General features: G+C 35.3%; 2 protein-coding genes across 3 annotated transcripts in view; both read right to left on the bottom strand.

Annotated features, from left to right (window-relative positions):
• Window positions 1–935, bottom strand: part of zgc:194990 (uncharacterized protein LOC568410 homolog) — a 28,074-nt gene extending 27,139 nt beyond the window's left edge. The window contains exon 1 of the mRNA XM_056463973.1: window positions 800–935. The gene's annotated coding sequence lies outside the window, so the exon portion shown is untranslated. The remainder of the gene's footprint in view (window positions 1–799) is intronic.
• A 1,211-nt stretch (window positions 936–2,146) lies between these two features.
• The window catches only part of si:ch73-61d6.3 (occludin), a 38,975-nt gene continuing 16,883 nt past the window's right edge, over window positions 2,147–24,238 (bottom strand). For both annotated transcript variants that reach the window (XM_056463968.1, XM_056463969.1), the window contains exons 4-8: window positions 16,708–16,859; window positions 10,110–10,328; window positions 7,630–7,801; window positions 5,026–5,067; window positions 2,147–4,906 (exon numbers count right to left, since the gene is read on the bottom strand). In XM_056463968.1, coding sequence (XP_056319943.1) covers window positions 4,808–4,906; window positions 5,026–5,067; window positions 7,630–7,801; window positions 10,110–10,328; window positions 16,708–16,859 — 684 coding nt within the window. In that variant the 3' untranslated portion in view covers window positions 2,147–4,807. The remainder of the gene's footprint in view (window positions 4,907–5,025; window positions 5,068–7,629; window positions 7,802–10,109; window positions 10,329–16,707; window positions 16,860–24,238) is intronic.

Below are 24,238 nucleotides of genomic sequence, written 5' to 3'. Positions count from 1 at the left end.
ACAGATTAAAGAGGTCTTGACAGATTCAGACACACGAACCACGTGAATGAACACAAGCAGCAGCTCTCACTGATCCTTTAAGCAAATTAAAGCAGGAAGGTCCAGCCCTCTTGGAGTATGTTTGAGTGTCCCATGAGTTCAGAGAGCTGCTGGAGACAGACACTTTCACTGACAATAAAATACAAAATTTAACATAAACATTTTATGTATAGGTACAAAATAAGTTTATTATGCTGAAATAAAAAATTTACAAACTTTTGTTAAGGTAAGTGGTTGCAAAGTATTTAAATGGGCTGAATTTAAACGAACAAATTAAATTTAGTAATGTTCAATTTAATTCCTTTGTTAAAATTCAGCCCATATAAAATGTTTGCACTCACACTTACCTTAAAACAAATGAGTAAATCCAATTAATATTTTTAGTGTATTATATTTATTAAATGTAATATAATATGGTTATATTAAATAATAATAATAAAAATTATTATTATTATTATTATTATTAATTTTTTTAAAGTAGAATGTGGAATTTCATTAACACGCATTCACAAAATAATTCAATTACTAATTGATTCCTTAGGTTTCTGCACAATATAGGTTATCCCAGATAGGAAAAAAGCTAAAAAATAAGTATATAAAAACAGTAGATGAATGAAGACGTCACAATAATCCTCAAACTCTGAGATGCGCAATGCAGTCATAATATTACGCAGGAGCGCGCGTATACTAAAGTCATGAAACAACAGTAGCGCCGCTGCTGCTATTATCAATACAAAACTTCGCAATGAAAGTCACATACCTGTCTTTATCCTCAGAAAGTTTTTCTACATCTCAGCCTCTGTCATGTTTGTGTATTTGCTCTCTCTCTCTCTGAATGGACTGGTTCTCCTCGGTGCTCAGGACAGTGTCGCGGTGGCGAAAGGGCGCTCACACTCTTGCCGGTACTTTAGTAATAAGCCTTTTGTGGTGGGGTGATTAACGATCGTGTATTTTCGTAAAATTTCCGAACGATGCTGAAGAATCACTCGTATATTTCCGCAAAATTCCCGAACGATGCCGGAGAACTCCTCGTATGTTTCCGTAACGTTCCCAAACAAAGCCGAAGAGCTCCTCGTGTGTTTCCGTAACACTTCCGAGTAGACACCTTGTTATTTAAGCCTCACCCAGCTGAGAGCGCTGTTGTCTAACATTTCTCGCCTCTCATGCCTACGACACAGTTCTTAATTTATAACAATATAATCTGGTAACACTATATTTTACTGTGCAGTTTTGTATCTACATACTAAGTAATTTTTATAGCCTAATAATCACAATAACCAGATAATATATACTAACCTAAACCCACCCTAAACCTAAACTGTGTAATTAATCTAAGTTTACCCAGTACTTTCTTAGCTAAACGTCATCAATAATCTCTCATATGAGTAATATTTATTGTGCAAATTTTAAATTAAGTAACTATATTATATACATTTCTATTATATTTTCTATTATATAGTTTGTTATAGGCTAGTGATTTGAATTGTACTTTGCTATGGATGTAATGTATTTCATATTTCAAAATACACTCACCGGCCACTTTATTAGGTACACCTTAGTACCAGGTTGGACCACCTTTAGCCTTCCAGAACAGCCTTAATCCTGCATAGATTCAACAATATTACTGGAAATGTTCCTCAGACAGTTTGATCCATATTGACATGATAGCATCACACAGTTGCTGCAGATTTGTCAGCTGCACATCCATGAAGCGAATCTCCCATTCCACCACATCCCAAAGGTGCTCTATTGAATTGAGATCTGGTGACTGTGGAGGCCAACCCTAAAGATGGTTGTATGTGAAAATCCCAGTAGATAAGCAGTTTCTGAAATACTCAGACAAGCCCGTCTGGCACCAACAACAACGCCACGTTCAAAGTCACTTAAATCACCTTTCTTCCCCATTCTGATGCTCGGATTTTAGATTTTGACCATGTCTTCATGCCTAAATGCATTGAGTTGCTGCTATGTAATTGGCTGATTAGAAATTTGCGTTAACAAAAAGTTGGACAGGTGTACCTAATAAAGTGGCCGGTGGGTGTATATACACAATTAAAACACACCTTTAAAACCTTGTCTATAGCTTTAGCTACACTTCAAACAGATGTAAAACTTAAAATACAAAACTTTATTGAAAATAGGACAACAAATATGTACAGATGAACATGAATGCTATTAAGCATATTAGAAAAGAAAAACACATTATCTTAGCACTGAAAATGAGTGTGTGGAAAAAAATACGTTTTCAGTTTTCGTAAAAAAAAATGAGTAAAAAAAGTGTATTTGTTGTCCATAACAACTTTTAAAAACACAACAAAACTGCATTATTTGATCTTGCATAGAAAGTTGATTAGTTACAGATAAACTCGGCTATTATTGTTTTAAACAGTGTGAGAATCACTTTTCAAAATCAGACAGTCAAATGCAATGAAATAGAAACATCAAACAAAACATCAGATTTCTTGCATGTCTGCATTAACTTTTTTTTACCTATTAAATATAAAATTCCAGTTTCACTAAGTGATTTTTTTGATTTGTTTAATTTTAATCTTTTACTGAGGCAGTCAGTTGCTTAAAAAAATGAAACGAGAATAATTTTGCAGTGCTGTGTGAGTTTAAATCGCTCTGTTGTTTCTGCACACCTCAGAAATGAGAGTATTTACACTACCTGACAAAAGTCTTGTTGCCTATCCAAGTTTTAGGAACAACAAATAATATCTTGACTTCTAGTTGATCATTTGGTATCAGAAGTGGCCTATATGAAAGGCAAAGGCCTCTAGATTATACTTATTTTACCAAAATAAAATATGATCATGCCTGGATTTTAATTATTTAATTAGGACAGTAAGGTCTGACTTTGCTTAGACAAAAGTCTTGTCTATTAACAGAAATAATGTACAGTATAGAGTATAAAGTCATGGTGCAGTTGGAAAAGAATTAATATTGTGTATGACTCCCATGAGCTTGGAGGACTGCATCCATACATCACTGCAATGACTCAAATAACTTATTATAAAGTCATCTGGAATGGCAAAGAAAGCGTTCTTGCAGGACTCCCAGAGTTCAACAAGATTCTTTGGATTCATCTTCAAAGCCTCCTCCTTCATCTTACCCCAGACATTCGTAATAATGTTTATATTTTGTGACTGGGCTGGCCAATTCTGGAGCACTTTGACCTTCTTTGCTTTCAGGAACTTTGATGTGGAGGCTGATATATGAAAAGGAGCGCTATCCTGCTGAAGAATCCCACATGGAAAGAACCTATATGAGAATATTTGCGCATGTATGAAACCTATATGCAGTATATGTACACATATATGATAATATATATGTTGCATATATGTGTACAAATTGAGGTGCATATATGTGCAAATAAAGGCCATTTAGGTCTCCTTTATTGCTTCTTTATATTCACATACAGTATAAGCCATATATGTACATGCAAGATATGTATCCTATAGCTCATACCTCATTTTGGCAACTGTCATACATGATGCTTAGCTCATTTTTTATATTATTAATTTTATATTATTATTAATATTAATTGGTTTCACATGTAATTGGCATGCTATGGAATTTAACTATGGCAAATAAGTGAGACCCCACACGGAAAGAACCTATATAAACATATATGTTTCAAGATTTTTAAAGTTTTGAATAGGTTTTTAATATATGTGACATATATGTGACTCTATAACTGCACTTTATAACTTATACCTGTATCCTGCACTTGCTGCTATTGCACTGCTAGTTAGACCTAAACTGCATTTCGTTGCCTTGTTCTTGTACATGTGTAATGACAATAAAGTTGAATCTAATCTAATAAAAATTGGCAGTTTTCCTATATTATATATACATATATTAAAACATATATGTTTATATAGGTTCTTTCCGTGTGGGATTTGCCCTCTCCTGTGGTTTGTAATGTAATGGGCAGCACAAATGTCTTGATACCTCAGGCTGTTGATGTTGCTATCCACTTTGTAGATCTCTTGCACGCCCCCATACTGAATGTAACCCCAAACCATGATATTTCCTTCACCAAACTTGACTGATTTCTACCAGAATCTTGGCTTCATGCAGGTTCCAATAGGTTCCTTCTGCAGTATTTGTGATGATTGGGATGCAGTTCAACAGATGATTCATCTGAAAAAGCTTCATTCTGCCACTTTTCCAGATAATCAACTAGGTCAAGTTATTATTTGTTGCTCTTACAATTGAGATCAAGGAAAAGACTTTTATCAGGAAGTGTCTAGTATGTTTTCAAGCAGTTCCTCTCTTACAGAAACACACAATAAAACACTCATTTACAGTCATGCATGAGGAAACCGACTGCATAGGTGTCAATGCAATTGCAAACAACTTAGTGGAAAAAGACTGTCCAAAGTGCATTTGCACCAACAAACCCATATAATCAGCTGACCTTGAAGTTGAACCTCAAAGCCACGCCCAGCTCACACACAAACAACACAATATTTCAATGCTTTATGGCACTTTACAAGCCATATTAAGTCACTCGCTCCAAGTAAAGCAGATGTTTCCAGTGAAAGAACAAGCTCCAGGTAATGGAAAAAACGTTGGGTTGACCGCTTCTGGTCCTGGTTTACTGAAATGCAACCATCTTTAGGTTAATCATAAGCACCGGGTGAAGCCATTGTTAGGGGAAACTTTGGTCACAGTGATATGAAGGCTTCGTCATGGCCGCCCATGATTAGTTTAATGCTAAGGTGGTGAAAAAGGAGAACAGGTGCTGGTTTAATGAAGCTCATTATTGACGGCGGTCGTAGTTCTTGACCATTCGTTTAATATGGAAGAGCTTGTGGCGCAGTTTGCGACACTGGTGCTTCTTGTTTTGATAATCCGGCATCTGAGAGGAAAGAGAATGAGAGGAAGAAAGCTTTGCATTAGCATCAAAAAAGAACAGCATCTGTTACTATGAGTCAGTCCTATTTTGGTTTGATAAACTGACTGAAGATCGTGACTCACCCGTTTTAAGTCTTTCAGACGATTATATTCCTCTGCTACAGCCTGTAACGCCAGATTAGAAAAGTCAGTCTTATGGATTTGAACTAATAAAGACATCCTATTGTGTCCTCAGAATGTGTTTGTGAAATTTCAGATGAAAATACTGTAAAATATACAATATACAGTAGCCTCAAAATAGGGTGATACAGCCTCAAATTGATATCACAACATTTCAATAATTATTGTAAAAACTATATTTATGACAAAATAGGAAAAAATGTATATTGAACAATGTTTTATTGGTGATTCCAGTTGGCAGAAAGCAGTATGTATTAGTGCTGATACTGAGAAATCAATCTAGCCCATATAATCCGTGTATATATAATCCTGGTGAAATTATGCATAAAAAAAAAAAAAAAAAAATATATATATATATATATATATATATATATTAAGCAACTTAAATGCAATTTGGATACAACTGTTATGTCAATCACATAATTAGTGTTGCTCATTGAAGATAAAAGATAACTTTCAGAATTGCATAACAGAACAGCATTTATTAGTGCTGATATTGAGAAAATCGATCTGGGGTGCGTTTCCGAAAACCATCATTAGCCAACTAAGGTTGCAAGTTCTGTTGTTACAAACATAATTTGTTGATTGGTGTTTCCCAAATCCATCATTCCAACAAACATTCGCAAACTGCGTCGCAAACTTGTACGCTTGCAACTACACCTCTAGAGCTGTAGTTAGAAGCATATTTCCTTCTTTTCCCAGTTATCCCTCCTATGCCCTCTTCATTTAAAATTTTCCAACATTAAAACTCAGAATGATTAAAAAAACATTAAATATAATCTTTCTTAGGTGTAATTTGCTTTCAAAGTATTTTTTACAGTTCAGTTTTAGCGATCTTAACAATGACAATTGCGTTCCCCTTGTAGTGTACTTTGAATACATTGATGTCATTTTTAACGCAGGCGTGGCTCATGACGAAAGCTGTAGGTGACCTATTATTTAAAAGCAGAATTTACATTACGTCTCCAAAGCTTGTGAAAACAAAAATATATAGCATACGTTAATGGTTTTAATTTATAGTAGGTTATTATCTGTACTGTACATGACATGGGCCTGTTGGTTAGAACATTTCTGCAGTAGTTTAAATGTGTCAAATTGTGACTTTAATAAAAAATAAATAAATAAACAATATCCTACTTTTATAATAATAATAATAATAATAATAATAATAATAATAATAACTATTATTATTCTTATTATTTATTTTATTTTATTTATTTTTTTTATTAAGTAGGATTTTTTGCTTTTCTTAATAAATAGCCTCATGTAAAGTACAACCATTAGCCTAACAATTTATATGATTTATATATTAGATTAGAATACATGTTATCTAAGTGGTTTTATGTTTTAGAATAGAATACCGAATATTCTCAATAATATTTGTAAAGGAACTATTGGCCCTATACTGTATGTGCTGTTTACATATAGTTCAATTAATATGGAAAAAGAGTAGATGTGTTTTTTCAAAATATTACATTTATCAAAACTAATATTTCAGCCTGATTTTTATAAATATTAACAAATTTATAAGTAAATACACTTTTTTTAAATGTGTGTAAAACAATATAATTTGCACAAAAAAATATGTTTTTTTTTCCTCTATAGAAGTTGTAACTCCACCCCGTTTAGAGCGTTATTATGGACGTTTTACGTTATAACTAACGTGGTTCAAACGATTGATCTGCGACAGAGAATCTACAGTATTGGGAAACACTCATTACTACATTGTTCTTTTCCCAAACAATGCATCGTATCATGATAGTTCAACCAGCAGTAACGTCGTTGTTTGGGAAACACACCCCACACCGATATAATCCATGTACAAACCTGGTGGAACTAAATGAACTTTTATTAAGCATAAATATATATATTTTTAAACAAATTAAATGCAATTTAGTTAAAACTGTTATGTTTATTTAGATATTTCACACTCATAATTAATTACTGTTGCTTACTGAAGACTAAGGATACCATTCAGAATTACATAAATTAATATTCATAAATCAATGTCAAAAAAGTATATGTAATTCCATAAATTTTACGTATGAAACATATATTCATTCATTTTCCTTCAGCTTAGTCTCTTTATTCATCTGGGGTCATCACCAATAAACCGCCAACTTATCCAGCGTATGTTTTACACAGCGAATGCCCTTCCAACTGCAACCCAATACTGGGAAACACCCATACACACTCATTCACACACATAAGCTACGACCAATTTACAGTCGCTTATTCAATACCTATAGTGCATGTCTTTAGACTGTGGGGGAAACCGGAGCACCCGGGGGAAACCCACGCCAACACGGGGAGAACATGCAAACTCCACACAGAGTTGCCAATTGGCCCAGCCGGGACTCAAACGAGCAACCTTCTTGCTGTGAGACAACAGTGCTACCAACTAAGCCACTGTGCCACCCGTTGTTTTGTTTTTTTAAATCAAGAATAAAGATGAACTTTATTATTTTATTCATTACACATTAATAAAGTTCAAACTCTAAAAAAGCATAAAAAGACAGATTTAGGCTAAATGTTCGAGCCGCTCACCTGATACTTGGACGTTCCCTCATCGAGGGTGTCCAGTTCTCTGCTCAGCTTGTTTATCTGGTCGTTGATATCATCCATTTCAGCACAGACTTCCTTGTAGGACCTGAGGTCTGTGTCAAACTCTTTCTTATAGTCGTGTCGCTGGGGGTCAGATGTGATCTCTGGATACAGACTGAGAGGGAATCAAACAGAGGACAGTTAACATGGAAGTATTGTCTTTTCTGATCATCTACAGTAGTAGATATAGTTTATTCAGAGAAACAGATTTTTGGCAATAACCCCTCAAGAGTAAGCTAGAGTTAAACACCCTGAATGCTGGTATTTGATGGATTAACTGCTGTGGAATTTGAACTGATAACCAGTTGCGACACCACAAAACACACCTACAGTATTAACCCAGAAAAGGCACACATTTGCTGCTGTTCACGGATATTACACCTGCAGAATCCAGTTAGGAACACATGAAGAGTTCAGATGCAAAAACCTCTCAGTGCCATCTGAAATTTCCATTGAAATTTCCATCGAAAGATATTTCATTTTAAAGTCCAGGAAAAGGAATTATTTGCCATAAAAGTGATATTACTGAACATGCACAAAGGAGCCTGATAAAAATGCTCACTTTAGAAGTTTTTTCATCTAAACTCTTCACATGATAAAGCAGGAAAACAAATGATCAAAGATGTTGTGTGAGAATGTAAAGATTCCCCATGCAGCTTTTCCAGATTTATCAAGACTTGCAAATTTGTGACACCGACCATCAGAAAGCTGTTTCATTTGAAAATGACCTCTGACTGAGTGGTGCATTGTAAAAAAGTGATTGGTTGACTTTTCTTTAAAAAGTGAGTAAAACTGTTGCCTTAAAACTATAAATGAACCATGTGCAAAAAGTAGATGAAATATGTGCAAAATTATAAATACACTTTCTTTTTAATAATTATAAATGAACAGTTCCGAGTTACAACGAGTTAACCCACTTTTTAACAATAAAGTAATTAATCACTTTTTACAGTGTGTTTTGGGCATTATCGTACAGTTTTCAATGGAATTAAAAACATAATTTGCAAAAATGTTGCTTATGTAAGTACAGTAATCTTCTGAAATTTGTGAAAATGTAACATACTATAATCCACAGAAATTCTGTTAATTTTAAATTGCACAATTCCTCAAATTTCACTATATTAAAACCCCCATTTGCCAAAATTTAGCTAAAGCGCAAAATATAAATTCCTGAATTTATTGAAATCTTACTAGAGTGAAATACTACCATTATCAAATCTATATGATTTGCAGAGAAATGGTGTAAGACACCATAATTCACAGATATGTTGTTAGAAACTAGTAGTCAGACTATTTTCAGAATTAGCTGTTTGTTTATTTTAGTTACATTTTACGGTGTGGTTTTATTTGTAATTTGTTAACTACACAAGTAAATATACTGAGCTAACAATAAACAATACTTCCACAGCATTCATGAATATTAATGTAAATGTCAGCAGTAACTAATACATTTTATCATCAGACAATGCTGTGTTTCATATCCCTGTTTCTAAATGCAAATATATTTCTGGTTTTCAAGACTCTTAACAGGGTGATGAGTTAAGTGTTTGAGTTAAACAAAAAAATTATAAATACTGTTAAAACATACTGTCCATTGTTTATATTATTTAATGAATTAACCATTTCTAAAAGTTTAGACTGTTTATTTAATTTAATTATTTATTTATTAAATTAAATTAAATTAAATTTTTTATTTTATAATTTTATTATTTTATTTTATAATTAATTTTTTTTATTAAATTTTTTAAATAAAATAAAATAAAATAAAACAAATTTGATTATTTATTTATTTATTTGTGTATATTTTAGGTTTTAGGCAATAACCAAAAATACATTGTATGGATCAAAAAAATAATAATAATTATGCCAAAAATTATTATAATATGTATTAAAGATCATGTTCCATGAAGATATTTTGTACAATTCCCACTGTAAATATATCAAAACTAATTTTTGATAAGTAATGTGTATTGTTTACAACTTGATTTGAACATCTTTAATAGCGATTTTCTTAATATGCAAATTTGTTTAAACCCTAAGATTCCAGATATTGTCATATTGTCCAGATATTGTCCTATCTTAACAAAGCGTACATCAATGGAAAGTTCATTTATTCAGCTTTCAGATAATACATAAATCTCAATTTTGAAAAATGTACACTTATGGTTTTGTGGTTTAGGATCACATTTTATATCAGATATTTTCCTTGTCTAGATTTAGACTATAGCTCAAACAATGAGTGAAACCCCATCTGTTTTTTAACTCACCACAGCAAACAACCCGTGAGCATGCACACAAATTCAAAGACCTTTGACACAATAACCCAAATATAGTCTATTACGTTAGCATGCCAGAGATGTTAATCTCCTGTAAACTTCAGTGCTGCTGGTCTCCCAGAGCAGAGAACAGTAGCAAACTCTTACCGTGTCCACAGATCCTGGTCAAAGTCGTCGGCGGTCTCTCCTCCGGTGGTGTACTCGGTTTCGTACTGGGACTCATCCAGCTCAGGGTTCCTCCTGCGTCTCTTGCCCCTGCCAGCAGAGGGTTTGCGAATGGTGTCCGTCTGGTCGGATGGGCTGGAACTCACTTCTATAGATGGGGATGTACAGTGAGATGGCCGGCTGAAAGAGCGCTCCGGGTAACTGAGGACAGAAAATAGTTCTTACCGCTGTGTGTAACACAAGAAATGAGCAAGACAAACACTCTTCAGTATTAAACTCCGAAAAGAAAACTGGGTCAAGACTGTGTATTTAAAAGGATAATTAACCCCAAAATTCACTCACTCTACTTGTTTCAAACCTTTGTAAGTTTTTTTTTCTTCTGCGAAACACATTTTTTAAAAATGTGGAAACCTGTATCCATTGACTTCCATTGTATCAGTTTTTCCTACTATGGAAGTCAATGGTTACAGGTTTTCAGCTTTCTTCACACATCTACATTTGTGTTCAACTGAAGAAAGAAACTTAGAAGTTTTGAGCCACTATGGCAGAGATGCCTAATCGAGGGCCCACGGGCCAAAGTTGGTCCATGGTAACCTTTGATTTAGCCCGCCAACCAATCAGAGAAAAGATGGACAAATGATGGGGAAGGTTGGGGCGAATCCCTTAAACAGAGATCGTCATTTCTAATTTTACATGACCTTTTGTTTAATTGCTGAGCTACAAAAAACTGAAATTAAAAGTAAAAAAATAAATAAAAATAAAAGTTTGGGCATCCCTGCACGATAGGGGGATTAAATAATGAGTATATCCTTATTTTTGGGTGAACTACACTTTTAAGAAGAAAAGAATGAACTGAATGAGGAAATTAATATTAAAATCATGAGTGAGATCTTTTCACAGATATACTGAGATATTGAAATTTGGACTTCTATACTCTGTTCTTAAACATACTGTAGTGTTAACAGAAATCTGCTGGTAAAATCACAGCAAGATATTTATTTAGCAATTTCTATGCATTTTCAAGTGATTCACTGAATCGTTCATTCAAACGATTTGATGAAACCACTGATTCATTTAGAAATTAAGCAAATGACTCTCTTTATGAATGAATCGTTGAATGTTTGTTCAAAACAGATTTATTCAGGAATGAATTGTAATAGTGTTTCTGTGAGATGGACAAATATTCTGCTCTGGGTTTGTCTGGAACAATGTTTGTTGGTAAAAAAAAGCAGATAATATTGTATCTGAAATTTAACTCAATTAACATATATTATGTTTGATAAACAGTTGTATAAAATCAATATTACATCTATGACTGTGCTCAAGAAAAGATATTCAGGAAAACATCACTCTTGTTTGTGTGATATTACTTTACTAAATCTTATAAATATTATGTTTTTGCTTTTATAACCTATATTTGCTCATTCTAACTCCATTTTAAAAAGCTTTATCACAGATTACATGCTTTTGGACACTCAATGGGTTTTTGTTTTTTGCAAAATGAGCATCAAACTCAATAATGTCAGCTAAAACAGCAGTAAAATTCAATTCAAGTGTATTTGTATAGCGCTTTTCACAATAATTATTGTTTCAAAACAGCTTTACCAAAATAACTTCATAAGTTTAACTAACTAGTAACTAATAGTTTTTAACAGTAAAAGTTATTATAAATAGACATAGTTAACCTGCAGTTACATAAACAACATGATGGTATCATAAACAATAAATATGGCAATCCGCTACTCTGTAGTCTTTTTTTAATTTTAATTCATTTTTGGGGGCGGCACGGCGGCTCAGTGGGTAGCACTGTCGCCTTACAGTAAAAAGGACGCTGGTTTAAGCCTTGGTTGGGTCAGTTGGCATTTCTTTGTAGAGTTTGCAAGTTCTCCCCTTGTTCTTGTGGGTTTCCACTGGGTGCTCCAGTTCCCCCACAGTCCAAAGACATGCGCTATAGGTGAATTGGGTAAGCTAAACTGTCTAAGCTAAAAAGCTAAAATGTGTGAGAATGAGAGAGTATGGGTGTTTCCCAGTGCTGGGTTGCGGCTGGAAGGGCATCTGCTGCGTAAAACATATGCTGGATAAGTTGGCGGTTCATCCCACTGTGGCGACCACTGATTAATAAAGAGACTAAACCGAAAAGAAAGAAGAATTCATTTTTGTGTTAAAACATCTTCGTACATTTCTTAAGTATTGTCTGCCCATTTATTCTCAAAATAGACTCAATAATAAAATTAAATTAATTTATTAAATCACATTAAATAAGTTTCATCAAATCTTGCTGTGCCATGCAGGGAAAGGCAGAGACAGACATGGAGGTGAACAGCTACTGATTAAAAAAATTATCTCAGGCCAAGACACGTCATATTTGGTGTAATCTGACCTGACTTCATAAAATAATGGCTCAGACTATAAGCCAGACTAATGGACCAGACAAATAATGAAAGCACAGAAGCACTAGCTGATCTAACTTTGCCCAACCAAGGTCGCATAAGTGCTACAGACCAGTTTACACGTCAGACAATAAACTATAATAATAAATATATACGTTTCCATGTGAAGAAAAGTAACATTTATGAAATCTATTAATTTACATTAGATTTCAGCAACTATTTTTTCTTCACCCTGATTAAGCATAAAACTATTAACATCGAGTCCAAATTCACCCTGGGTTAATGAGCTTGAGAAATAAAAAAAATTAATTTAAAACTGCAGTTTGCTAATTTGTTATAAGTTATAATAATTTGTGTTTGTTTGGGTCTGTATGTTTTTTTTTCAATAAATAAGGAAATCAAATACTTTAATCATTTTTACATAATTATAAAACCATTAAATTGGGATGCACTGATGTATTGGACACTGTTATTAATAGGCTGATATTGGATTAATTTAAAGCTATCAGCATATTTGCAGTAATAAAAAAGGCTGATTCTGATTTGTTATAATTACATTACATGAGCTGCATGTGTTTGGAATAATCCAAAGTCTTTCTCAGAGCAAAATCAAAAAATACTTGCAAAAAAATACTAAATATAATCTAGAAAATATCAGATCTGCATCGAATATGAACAAAATGTCAGATGTCAGATTGGGAGAGCAAGTTTGGTATAAAAATGTATTTTTCTGGAGCAGCAAAATGTATCATTTTTATTTAGCAACAGTAACTTTATTAGTTATATTTATTAAATGTTATTTATTATATATCAAATAAATGGTAATGATGCTAAAAGAAAACTTACTTACTCCCAGGGTCGTTTATATTAAATTTGATGTTTAGCTACATTGTGCTGGTGTTTTGTAACGTCATTTTTACGAGGTGGGTCATTAGCCCAATGCTCATCTCCCAACCTGGAGGACCAGGACTTATACACATACACTACAGACAATTTAGTTTATTCAATTCAGCTATAGCGCAGTATCGTAATTGCCCAAATACTTTTTGTTGAAATTTGTATCAGCCAAAATCAGTGCATCCCTAATAATAATAAAAGTTTTTTGAGCACCAAATCAGTGCATTAAAATGATTTCAGAAGAAGACTGCAGTAAAATTCAGCTTTGCCATCATAGGATCATTTACATTTTTTTAATATTTTAAAATGCTAAACATAACTTTAAATGCTAATAATATTTCACAATATTACTGTCTTTACTCTATTTCTGTATGTCAAAAGAATGCATCCTCTGTGGGCGGCACAGTGGCTCAGTGTTTAGCACTGTTGCCTGACAGCAAGAAGGTCGCTGGTTTGAGCCCCAGCTGGGTCAGTTAGCATTTCTGTGTGGAGTTTGCATGCTCCAGGTCCTCCCCCACAGCCAAAAAAAATAAAGTGAATTGAATAAATTAATTTGGCTGTAGTGTATGACCGCGTGTGAATGCGAGAGTGTATGGGTGTTTCCGAGTATTAGGTTGCGGTTGGAAGGGCATCCGCTGTGTAAAACATATGCTGTATAAGTTGATGGCTGTATAAGTCCGCTGTGGCGACCCGTGATAAATAAAGGGACTAAGCTGAAGGAAAATGAATGAATGAATGTATCCTTGGTGAGCATTAGAGAGTTTTAGCATCAAAAAGTTGAAAGTGATTCCAAATGACTTATTAAGGCCTTAGGCAATAAAGTTGAAAAGTCTGAAGCTCCAGCATTTCCTCAGCTCACAAAAGCAATATTGCCATTTTATACATGGAACTCATCTTGAAAGTCTCCATCTCTCCCAGGGTTTTGTCCAGTGGTGTAGTCGGGCCATACACACGTATACTCATATGGCTACTTTTTTCCACGAGCTATTTGAGTATTACAACTTACTCACTTGTTTTGCTGATTACAGTAACCTAATTTACGTGTATTCGTGTCCCCTTTAACTGTACATCAAATGTTTTTTTTTTAACTCGCATCTTAATTTGTTGCAATTGGTGTATTTTTGTGTAACTTGTGCCATTTCCCGCCCCCTGACAACCGCAGCAGCTGTGAGAACATTTTGTGAGAGGTAACATTATAAAAATAAGCATGGCCATCATTTTAGCCCCCCCCCCCCCCCCCCCCCCCCCTACAACCCCCCCCCCCCCCCCCTAATATTTTTATTTAGCCCCCCCAAAATGATTAGCTCAAGAACTGTACACTACTAAATTACCACCTCAGTCCACTTTAAATTTGATATGAAAACGGTGACGGATTGGTTTCCTCATCTACTGTTTCCTCTGCGCTTCCCCCCTCATCACAGCTGTTTCCTCCCGCGAAAACTTTCAATGAACATTTCGCTGTGTTTATTTCAAAATAAACTATGAACATTAAACACATTACAGTGCTTGTGGCATTAACTATACCATATTCATACACAGGGTTAAGCACAGTGACAGATCCACTCAGTGAATGTACTTATTTTAACTGCATATCAGACATCAGAGTGACATCAGAGTGAAACATCATGTGTTGTATCATATTAAAAGTGATTTACTATTATGACTTGTATTTTGATAGTGAAATATGTAAATCAGCCTGTAAATATTTTATATGTTTGAATTTAAAAAGTAAAAAGTTAAAAAAGTTGAAAGTAAAAAGTTAATACGTGGAAACATTTTACTTGAGTATAGAAAGTGATTTGTACTACAGTAAACAGGTGTGTTTAGCCTATTTGGCTCATTCAGAAATATCTATGCAATACAGTGGAATACTGCTAGTTTTGTATACAACCCTAACATATTAAACAAACATTGTATTATATATATATATATATATATATATATATATATATATATATATATATATATATATATATATATATATATATATATATATATATATATATATATTATTGGTGGGCATAGATATTTTTTTTAATCTAGATTAATCTCACTGTAATCTTGGAATTAATCTAGATTAATCTAGATTAAAATGAGTCATTTGAAATCTGCCGAAGGCATTCAGAATATGTGTGCTACCCAAATAATGACTTAAATTAAGTCTTTGAGAATGGGTTTCTCAAGCCAGGTGGCACATTAGACCGGGGGTTCATCTCCTGTTTCTAAATTTCATCACAAACTGCTTGAGAAACTGCTCTACTATGATAATTGGTGATGAAAATAAATGATGTTCAATAAGATGTGCTTGTGTTTACTAACTGTTTATTCAGTTAAACATGAATTTTGAACTGTAGGCCTACATAAGCTCGAAACGCGATTTTTGATAACCTTAATTAACTAAAGTCATAACTGAACTAAACAGAAATGGAATTAAGATGTTGAGTTTGCATATATTAGCGGCATTATTAAAGTAAACACCGCAATCAAAATATTAGTAGGACTTTTCGACATATTTTCTGACAAGATCCACACATGCAGCTGTTAGTAAAGGACCGCACACACCCGCACACACACACACACACACATCGTGAAATGCAAAAGTTTTTTTCTTTCCATTCGGCGTGCGTTATTAAATTCCACAACACTCTTCCACCAGTCCTTCTTCCTTATTTGCGTCTAATACCCCAGTTTGTCACGGGGGCATGAATGAAATGCTCATGAGTGAAGCTGAAACTGCCGCACTGCACTTAAAGTCACCCAAAATTACAGGAAACTCCTACATGAAAGCACTTCACGTAAACACCATAATTATATTATTGTCTATTGAGGCAAATAACTAGATCACAAATGTCCAGGAAAACTTAGTCAATAGTGTCTTTGAAGTAAGTGTAAAGATCCAGAAGGGCATTCTGCTGATTTAATTCAAAAGGGCACTTTTTTGTCAGACGGCTCACCAGTCAGGTATACATCCGCACTAAAATATCAAGGTGAAAGTCATCATAGCTTGTGTAGAATAGACCCAGCTCCCAACCTAACTTTGAGAATAGATTAACGGCGATATTTTTTTATTCTCGCGTTAACGCAGCATGTTAATATCCCACCACTAATATATATATATATATATATATATATATATCGCTAATGAATCTTAGAAACATTAACTTTCATTGTTTCTTTGTCTGCTTTTATTTAAAATTTGGGTCAGGTGGGTTATAGTACACCCCCTTGTTTTAGGACTACACCACTGGTTTGGTCAATCCGTTACTCACTCACTCACTCACTTATTCACTCACCCGAGGACATTGTGGTTCTCGGAGCTGAAGACGCTACCGGTCTTTGCAGGAATAGAGCCGACGCTGGGAGCCGAAGCCAGAACAGGAGACATCTTTTCTGAAAACACCATTGAGGCCTCCTGAATGCTCTGTCCATCCTGTACATGGTTGACCTGGAAAGAACAAACTTCCTGTTTAGTACAAAGTCAAAGTCTGATACATATCTAAGTCTGACGTGCGAAACATCAAGAACATTTTTCAGATAATAACAGGCGAAAGTGTTTCATTTCAGCGACTGTTCGAGGTTATTTCGACATGCATGGTCATTCAGCTGATACTCTTATCCACAGTGGCTTTCAGATGAGAATTATCATAAACAGTCAAGAAAGATAAGCAAGAAATACAGATTAGTGTTTTTTTTTTTACATTAATTAGATTTTATTTTTGTTGGATGAATGGTGGGTGATACAGTGGCTCAGTGGTTAGCACTGTCGCCTCACAGCAAGAAGGTCGCTAGCTTGAGTCCTGGGTGGGTCAGTTGGCATTTCTGTGTAGGGTTTGCACACAGAAATGCCAACTGACCCAGGTCGAACTCAAACCAGCGACCTTCTTACTGTGGGTCAGATTATAAATGATAAACCTTTATGATTATTGAGGTCTATAAAGTTATAAAACATTTTAATACAATTTGAAATGTAAGGATTGCTTTGGTGGAAAGCTTGAACTGATTGGTGCATGAGAAAGACAACTGCTCACTTTATTTACAATATGTATCCATTTTTTTAGTAATATGATGATGAATAAGAAGTTTAAAGGGTATTTAGATGAAACAGATTTTTTGTAACATTATTCACTGCCTTAATTGACACTTCTGATCTTAAATTCCATTAAAAAGATAAATAAATAAAAAAATATAGTAAAAGCATATACAGTACCTCCCTGAAAGGAGCTCAAGTATATTGTTATGTTTAAAAAAAAGTACATTATTACCATTAACATCATAAATCTGTCTTGGTCTGCAACCTATTCAGAGCAGTACACAAACCCAGAACCCCAGATCTATTGTTCAGCCTTTATTTTTCTTCTGCTGGCGCACAGGAAAGCCCGTAGGGAATAAGAAGCAAAAGTGCTCCCGCTCTTCCTGTTCAGGTCTGACTTCAGAGGATGTTCTCCACATGTAAGCGAGTATATTCTGACCAACACACATTGGCAATAGTTAAGACTTCTAGCACAATTTACTGTTAAAAAAACACCCTATTTATGTTTATTTATTTATATTTATATATATGCTTATTTATAACAATTTATTGTACCTTATAGAATTCATTTATGAAAACTCAAAATGTTTATGTATTAAGGCAGTGTTTCTCAACCACATTCCTGGAGGACCTCCAGCTCTGCATATTTTCCATGGCTGTGTCCGAAATCGCCTACTAATCAGTAGGTACAGCAATTGAATTTGAATTTACTACTCGACCATTAGAAAAGTCTGTTCTATACAGTATGAATGTTAGTAGTATGAATGGAACTACATCCTACATTTTGCTACATGCTACATCCGGCATTTTGTCTTGATCACGTGACCTAACCTCGTCAGTTGTGTCGCTTCACTCCCATTCATGAATTCTCTCATGGGGCAACATGGGATAGCGTAGCATGCATTATATGCAGACTTCAAAATCTCGCAGGAAGTAGTAGGTCATCCGAGTACTTCTCGCATACTGTTTTTATACATACTACTCAACTCGCATACTGTTTTTAACATACTATATTTTATGGAAGAATATACGATTTCGGACGCAGTCCATGTCTCCTTAACCAAACGCACCTGATTCAGATCATCAGCTCATTAGCAGAGAATGAAATACCTGTGATGGATGTGACAGACAAATGGGGACATCCAAACAATGCAGTGTTGTTGGGCCTCCAGGAACATGGTTGAGAAACACTGTATTAGGGTGCATTCACACTATGTTATCCAAACCTTGCCCAGGCGTGTTCCCTGGTTCGTTTGACAAGTGTGAGTGCACTGAATTGGTCTCAGTTTAGTTGGCCGGCCTTGGCCCGGTTGGAAGAGGTGTGCCAGAGCTCGGTTTGGTTGGGCTTTACAGTTGGTTGGGTGGTACGCATGTAGTGTGAGTGCAAAGCGCACCTGAGCCCGAAACTGAAGACACAACATCACTTTTAAGGGACAGTTTCATATGGATTTATTTATCATTCTTACTTTTTAATGAACGCAAACTGTCGTAGTTTATTAAAAACGCAAACCCCTCGCTGCACGTCAGCTGCACCTTCAGCAAACCTCCTAATGCCTGCAGCACAAGGTCTTTCATTTATGAGCATCAAAAGTGGTGGATCTGGTCGGCGCCAGTGGTGTAGTGGTTAGTGCGTCGACACATGCACTCCTGTGTTCACGGTGACCCGAGTTTAATTCCTGCCTTGCAGTCCTTTACCGATCCTTCCCCTCTCTCTGCTCCCCATGCTTTCCTGTCAATACTCTCTACTGTCCTATACAAAAAAATAATAATTATTAAAAAAAAGTGGTGGATCTGTTCAATAACTGTTCAATAAATTTTGATCTGCAAAATATTTGACTGTGTCACTGCATCCCAAACGACTAAAACAATATAAAACAATGTCAACTGTGCTGAGTGAGAGCGCTTCTCTTCCTGTTAAACTGAACAGTCGAATCATCGATGATGTAAGCATGCTCCGACTCGGAAGGTAAAGATGCAGTATGAGTGTAGGCCGTCTGGGGAGAGGGGAGGGGGCACTATCGTGCTTTGGCACGGTTCAAGGCAACTGTGTGAGTGCGCCCTTAAGGTGATCTGACTGAGTAGAAGATAATTCCTAATATCCACCATGTTTTGCATCAGAATGTATAAGGAAATAAAAGTGTTGAAATTAAGTTTATGCACAACATTAACATAGAGAGACACTGATTAGTTAATCATTTTGTGCTTTATATAGTTTTTTATATAGTTTGATATAGATTTTTTTATTTAGCTATTCATAATTTGAGAGTCTGCATGAACCAGAAGCTGCGACCTTTTTTTTGTTGTTGTTCGTATTGTAACGCCGTTCCTAGAGAAAAAAACATATAAATGAGAAGGGGGTGTGGCTTGTTTTTTCTACGGTGAGCTGATTGGATGTAGTAAAGTAGGCATTTCATTCAAGGAAAAGATCAAGGAAAAAGGGTTTCAGGAGAGATTTTACAACGTAACGGACACCTCCTCCTCACTGTTTCTGTTTGTTATCATAGCTCTGTTAAAACCGACAGTTGGAGGGGCCTGGTTAAGTATGTTAGCCACGCCCAATATCTCAGACAGACGTAATCTGACAAATAGGTTGTCATTTTCAGATTTCAATTTTAGATCACAAGGGCAAGCAATTATTTTTTTCTTAAAGACATGCACAGATGAATTGTTCACCATAAAACTAGCAATGTGAGCTAACAAAATCCAAATATGGTGAGTGCTAATGTGAGGATTCAGGATTAATGATTTGTGCCATTAAGGAATTAATATGCGTGTCACACCACTTGACACAAACATGTTGTTGGAGTACAAAACAAAATGAAGTTCTACTAACTTAAAATATATGAGTTAGTTTACCCAAATGGGCACTACGTTAGCTCAGTGGGTAGCACTGTCGCCTCACAGCAAGAAAGTCGCTGGTTCGAGTCTCGGCTTGGTCAGATGCCATTTCTGTGTGGAGTTTGAATGTCCTCCCAGTCTAGGCGTGGGTTTCCTCCGGGTGCTCCGGTTTCCCCACAGTCTAAACACATGTAGGTGAATTGAATAAACTAAATTGTCTGTAGTGTATGTGTGTGAATGAGTGTGTATGGATGTTTCCCAGTACTGGGTTGCAGCTGGAAGGACATCCGCTGTGTAAAACATATGCCCGATAAGCGGTTCATTCCGCTGTGATGACCCCTGATGTATAAAGGGACTAAGCTAAAGGAAAATGAATGAATGAGTTTACTCAAATGTTTTGAAGCAATATGTTTCCACAATAGTTTGGAGTAATCTGAACAGCATGGATACAACAAGCAAAAACAATCCTGAGCAGTTGATCGCTAAAACAATGAGAGCAGGTGTGTGTTTCGATGTGTTTATTTTGAAGTGTAAGGTATGTATGTGTAGCTCAATGTGTATGTGTGTGTGGAGGACGCAGCAGGAAAGAGGGTGGAGGAGTGTTTTCCTGCAGCTGGGGATAAGGGAAAAGCCACTGTGTGGAAGAGCTGGAGTCATCAAACAATGCTTTCCCTGCATGAGCCGCTGCCACCGCTGATCCGTGATCATGCTACATAAGCAGCGAAAGAATGCTTGAGAACACAGAAAAGAATGTCGCTTCGTGCTCGTGACCTCCTTTCTCACCAGAAAACAGTGAAGTAGAGATAAAAAGACGATGAGAGAAAGGTATTCAAAGGGAGTGAGTAGAGCGCTGTCAGAGCTCATAGATCTACTCAAAGCACAGGCCGGTCTCATGATGGTGTAATTATGTTTCCGATGGACTTAATCCAAAATCAAACCACACCCCACTGAGCCTCCACTGCCAGACACGGGGTCATTAACCTGCAGACCTGAACCAAAGCTTTATTGCTTAGAGGTTGCTTATTTATTGCTTTACAGGGGGCTGTTTGCACAACAGCGTTTTCAATAAAGCACTTTTTGGTCATCCATGCATATGACAACAGATTTTAGAAAATTATATCGTTATTGGTTATGTGCAAACAGCAAAAACATGATTGTCTTGAAGACATACAGTGTCTTTATGCACTTGCAAATTACATACAGCAGAGAAATTAAGTGCTGAACACGTCACCATTTTTCTCAGAAAACATATTTCCAAAGGTGCCGTTTACTTAAAATTTTCACCGGATGTTGGTAACAACCAAATAAATCCATATATGAAAAGAAAACAAATCTAATTAGTTTACAAATGAAGTTACGTTTAATAAAACGAAATGACACAGGGAAAAAGTATTGAACACATGAAGAAAGGGAGGTGTAGAAAGGCAGTGAAAGCCCAGACAGCAGCTGAAATCTCTCAGTAGTTATTCAGCAACCATTTGCTCTTCATCTCTAAATTAATATCCACTGCTTCAGTCTAACATCTACATTAGCAGGATGATGAAGATGAAACCCGAGTGGACATTTCAGCAAGACAGTGATCCAAAACACAGCCAAGGCAACTCTCAAATGCTTTCAGAGAAAGAAAACCAAGTTGTAGAATGGCCCAGCCAATGACCTCACTTGAATCCAATAGAAAATACAAATTAAAGTTTAGATTTAATAGACAAGGTCCAGGGAACCATCAAGATTTTTACACTCTGTCTGTGAAAGAAAATCTCACCTGAGGAATACATGTAACTACATTCTCTATATGAGAGGCGTCTTTAAGCTGCCATCACCAAAAAAGCCTTTTATATAAAGTATTAAATACATTTCAGTAGTTCACTACCTTCTCCTTATGTCATTGTTATTATTTTTTTATAGATTATTTTTTTGGTTTGTTTTACTTTTATGTTTGTATTGTTTGAGTTTTTAGTCGCCTAAATCTAGTTCAATTCCATGTCAACAGCTCCTTTAAAAATATTATTACCAGGAAAAAGTTTATTTATTTCCCCCGCTGTATTGTGTCTATAGGCATGCATGCTTAAAGGGATAGTTCACCCAAAAATTGTATTTTCAAAAATCTTTTACTCACCCTTCACTTTTTTTAAAGCCTATTTGGGTTTGTTTCTTCTGTTGAACAAAAAAGAAAATATTTTGAAAAATGCTGGTTGACTTCCATAATTTTTTTCCAATCGAAAAAAACAGTTAATCGGAGCTCTGTCAACCTGCATTCTCCAAAAATATCTTCTTCTGTGTTCAACACAAGAAAGAAACGCATAAAGGTTTATAACCACATGAGGGAATGTAAACAATGAGGCAATTTTCACTTTGAGTGAACTATACCTTTAAGCATAAACAAGACAACAATGGTGCACTACAGGGCTGTATTTGTTGTCAACTCTCACAAGACAAAAACACAACTGCAACTTCCAAAATACATTCAATAATTTTATATTAATCATCATCATCATCATCATCAGTATTATTCATTATCAGTTATGTATAATCAATAAGTCAGCAGCATGATAAAGTGTAACCACTTGTCCTGGGTTCATACAGTGCATCCGGAAAGTATTCATAGCACTTCACTTTTTCCACATTTTTTTTTATGTTACAGCCTTATTCCAAAATGGATTAAATTAATTTATTTCCTCAAAAATTCTACACACAATACCCAATAATGAGAATGTGAAAAAAAGATTTTTTGAAAAAATTTATAAAAAATAAAAAACCTGAAAAATCACATGTACACAAGTATTCACAGCCTTTGCTCAATACTTTGTTGATGCACCTTTGGCAGTAATTATAGCCGATGGTTGTCCTTCTGTAAGGTTCCCCTCTCTCCACAGAAGAATGCTGGCGAGGTTAGTGAGGTTATTGATCACCTCCCTGACTAAGGCCCTTCTCCCCTTATCACTCAGCTTAGATGGCTGGCCAGCTCTAGGAAGTGTCCTGGTAGTTCTTAACATCTTCCACTTACGGATGACAGAGGCCACTGTGCTCAATGGAACTTTCAGAGCAGCAGAGATTTTTCTGTAACCTTCCCCAGCCTTGTGCCTCGAGACAATCCTGTCTTAGAGGTCTACAGACAATTCCTTTGTCTTCATGCTTGGTTTGTGCTTTGACATGCACTATCAACCCTGGGACCTTATTTAGACAGGTGTATGCCTTTTCTAATCATGTCCAATCAACTGAATTTACCACAGGTGAACTCCAATATAGCTGCTGAAACATCTCAAGGATAATCAGTGGAAACAATGTACCTGAGGTCAAATTAGAGCTTCACAGCAATTCATGATGTGAATACTTACATACATGTGATTTTTCAGGTTTTTTATTTTTAATAAATTTGCAACAATTTAAAAAAATCTTTTTTCACATTGTCATTATGGGGTATTGTGTGTAGAGTTTTGAGGAAATAAAGGAGTTTAATCCATTTTGGAATAAGGCTGTAACATAAACAAATGTGGAAAAAGTGAAGCGCTATGAATAATTTCCGGATGCACTGTAAGTTTTCCTAAGAGTAAATTACATAGAAGTCAATACAAAAACAAACAATTTCCAACAGGGCTGCGGGAATGATGGGAACATCTGAACACGTGGTCCGAACACGTCGAACCGTAACTTAAATAACTTTATAACTTAAAAAATGAAATTAAAACATGATTGGCTTAATTTAAATATGTTAAAATAACAAAAATACATGTCATCATGACTTATTGATGATATCTTTTTTCACAGTATGTTCTGAAAATGTGATATTACGTCCATGAGTAAATTCTGTTCATCATTTATGCAGGCACTGTTATCAAACTGATTATTTTAAAATGAACGTTGTGTTTCGGTGATGCTGTACATTTGTGCTGTGTAAGAGAACATGAGTCATGACGCGTGTAAGTGCATCACTTACTCATTAACACCGCATTACTCAT

This window comes from Danio aesculapii, chromosome 8 (assembly GCF_903798145.1).
Source record: "Danio aesculapii chromosome 8, fDanAes4.1, whole genome shotgun sequence".
NCBI classification, from domain to species: domain Eukaryota; kingdom Metazoa; phylum Chordata; class Actinopteri; order Cypriniformes; family Danionidae; genus Danio; species Danio aesculapii.
Note: the sequence above shows the minus strand (reverse complement) of the source record. Positions and strands in the feature narration are given on the sequence as shown.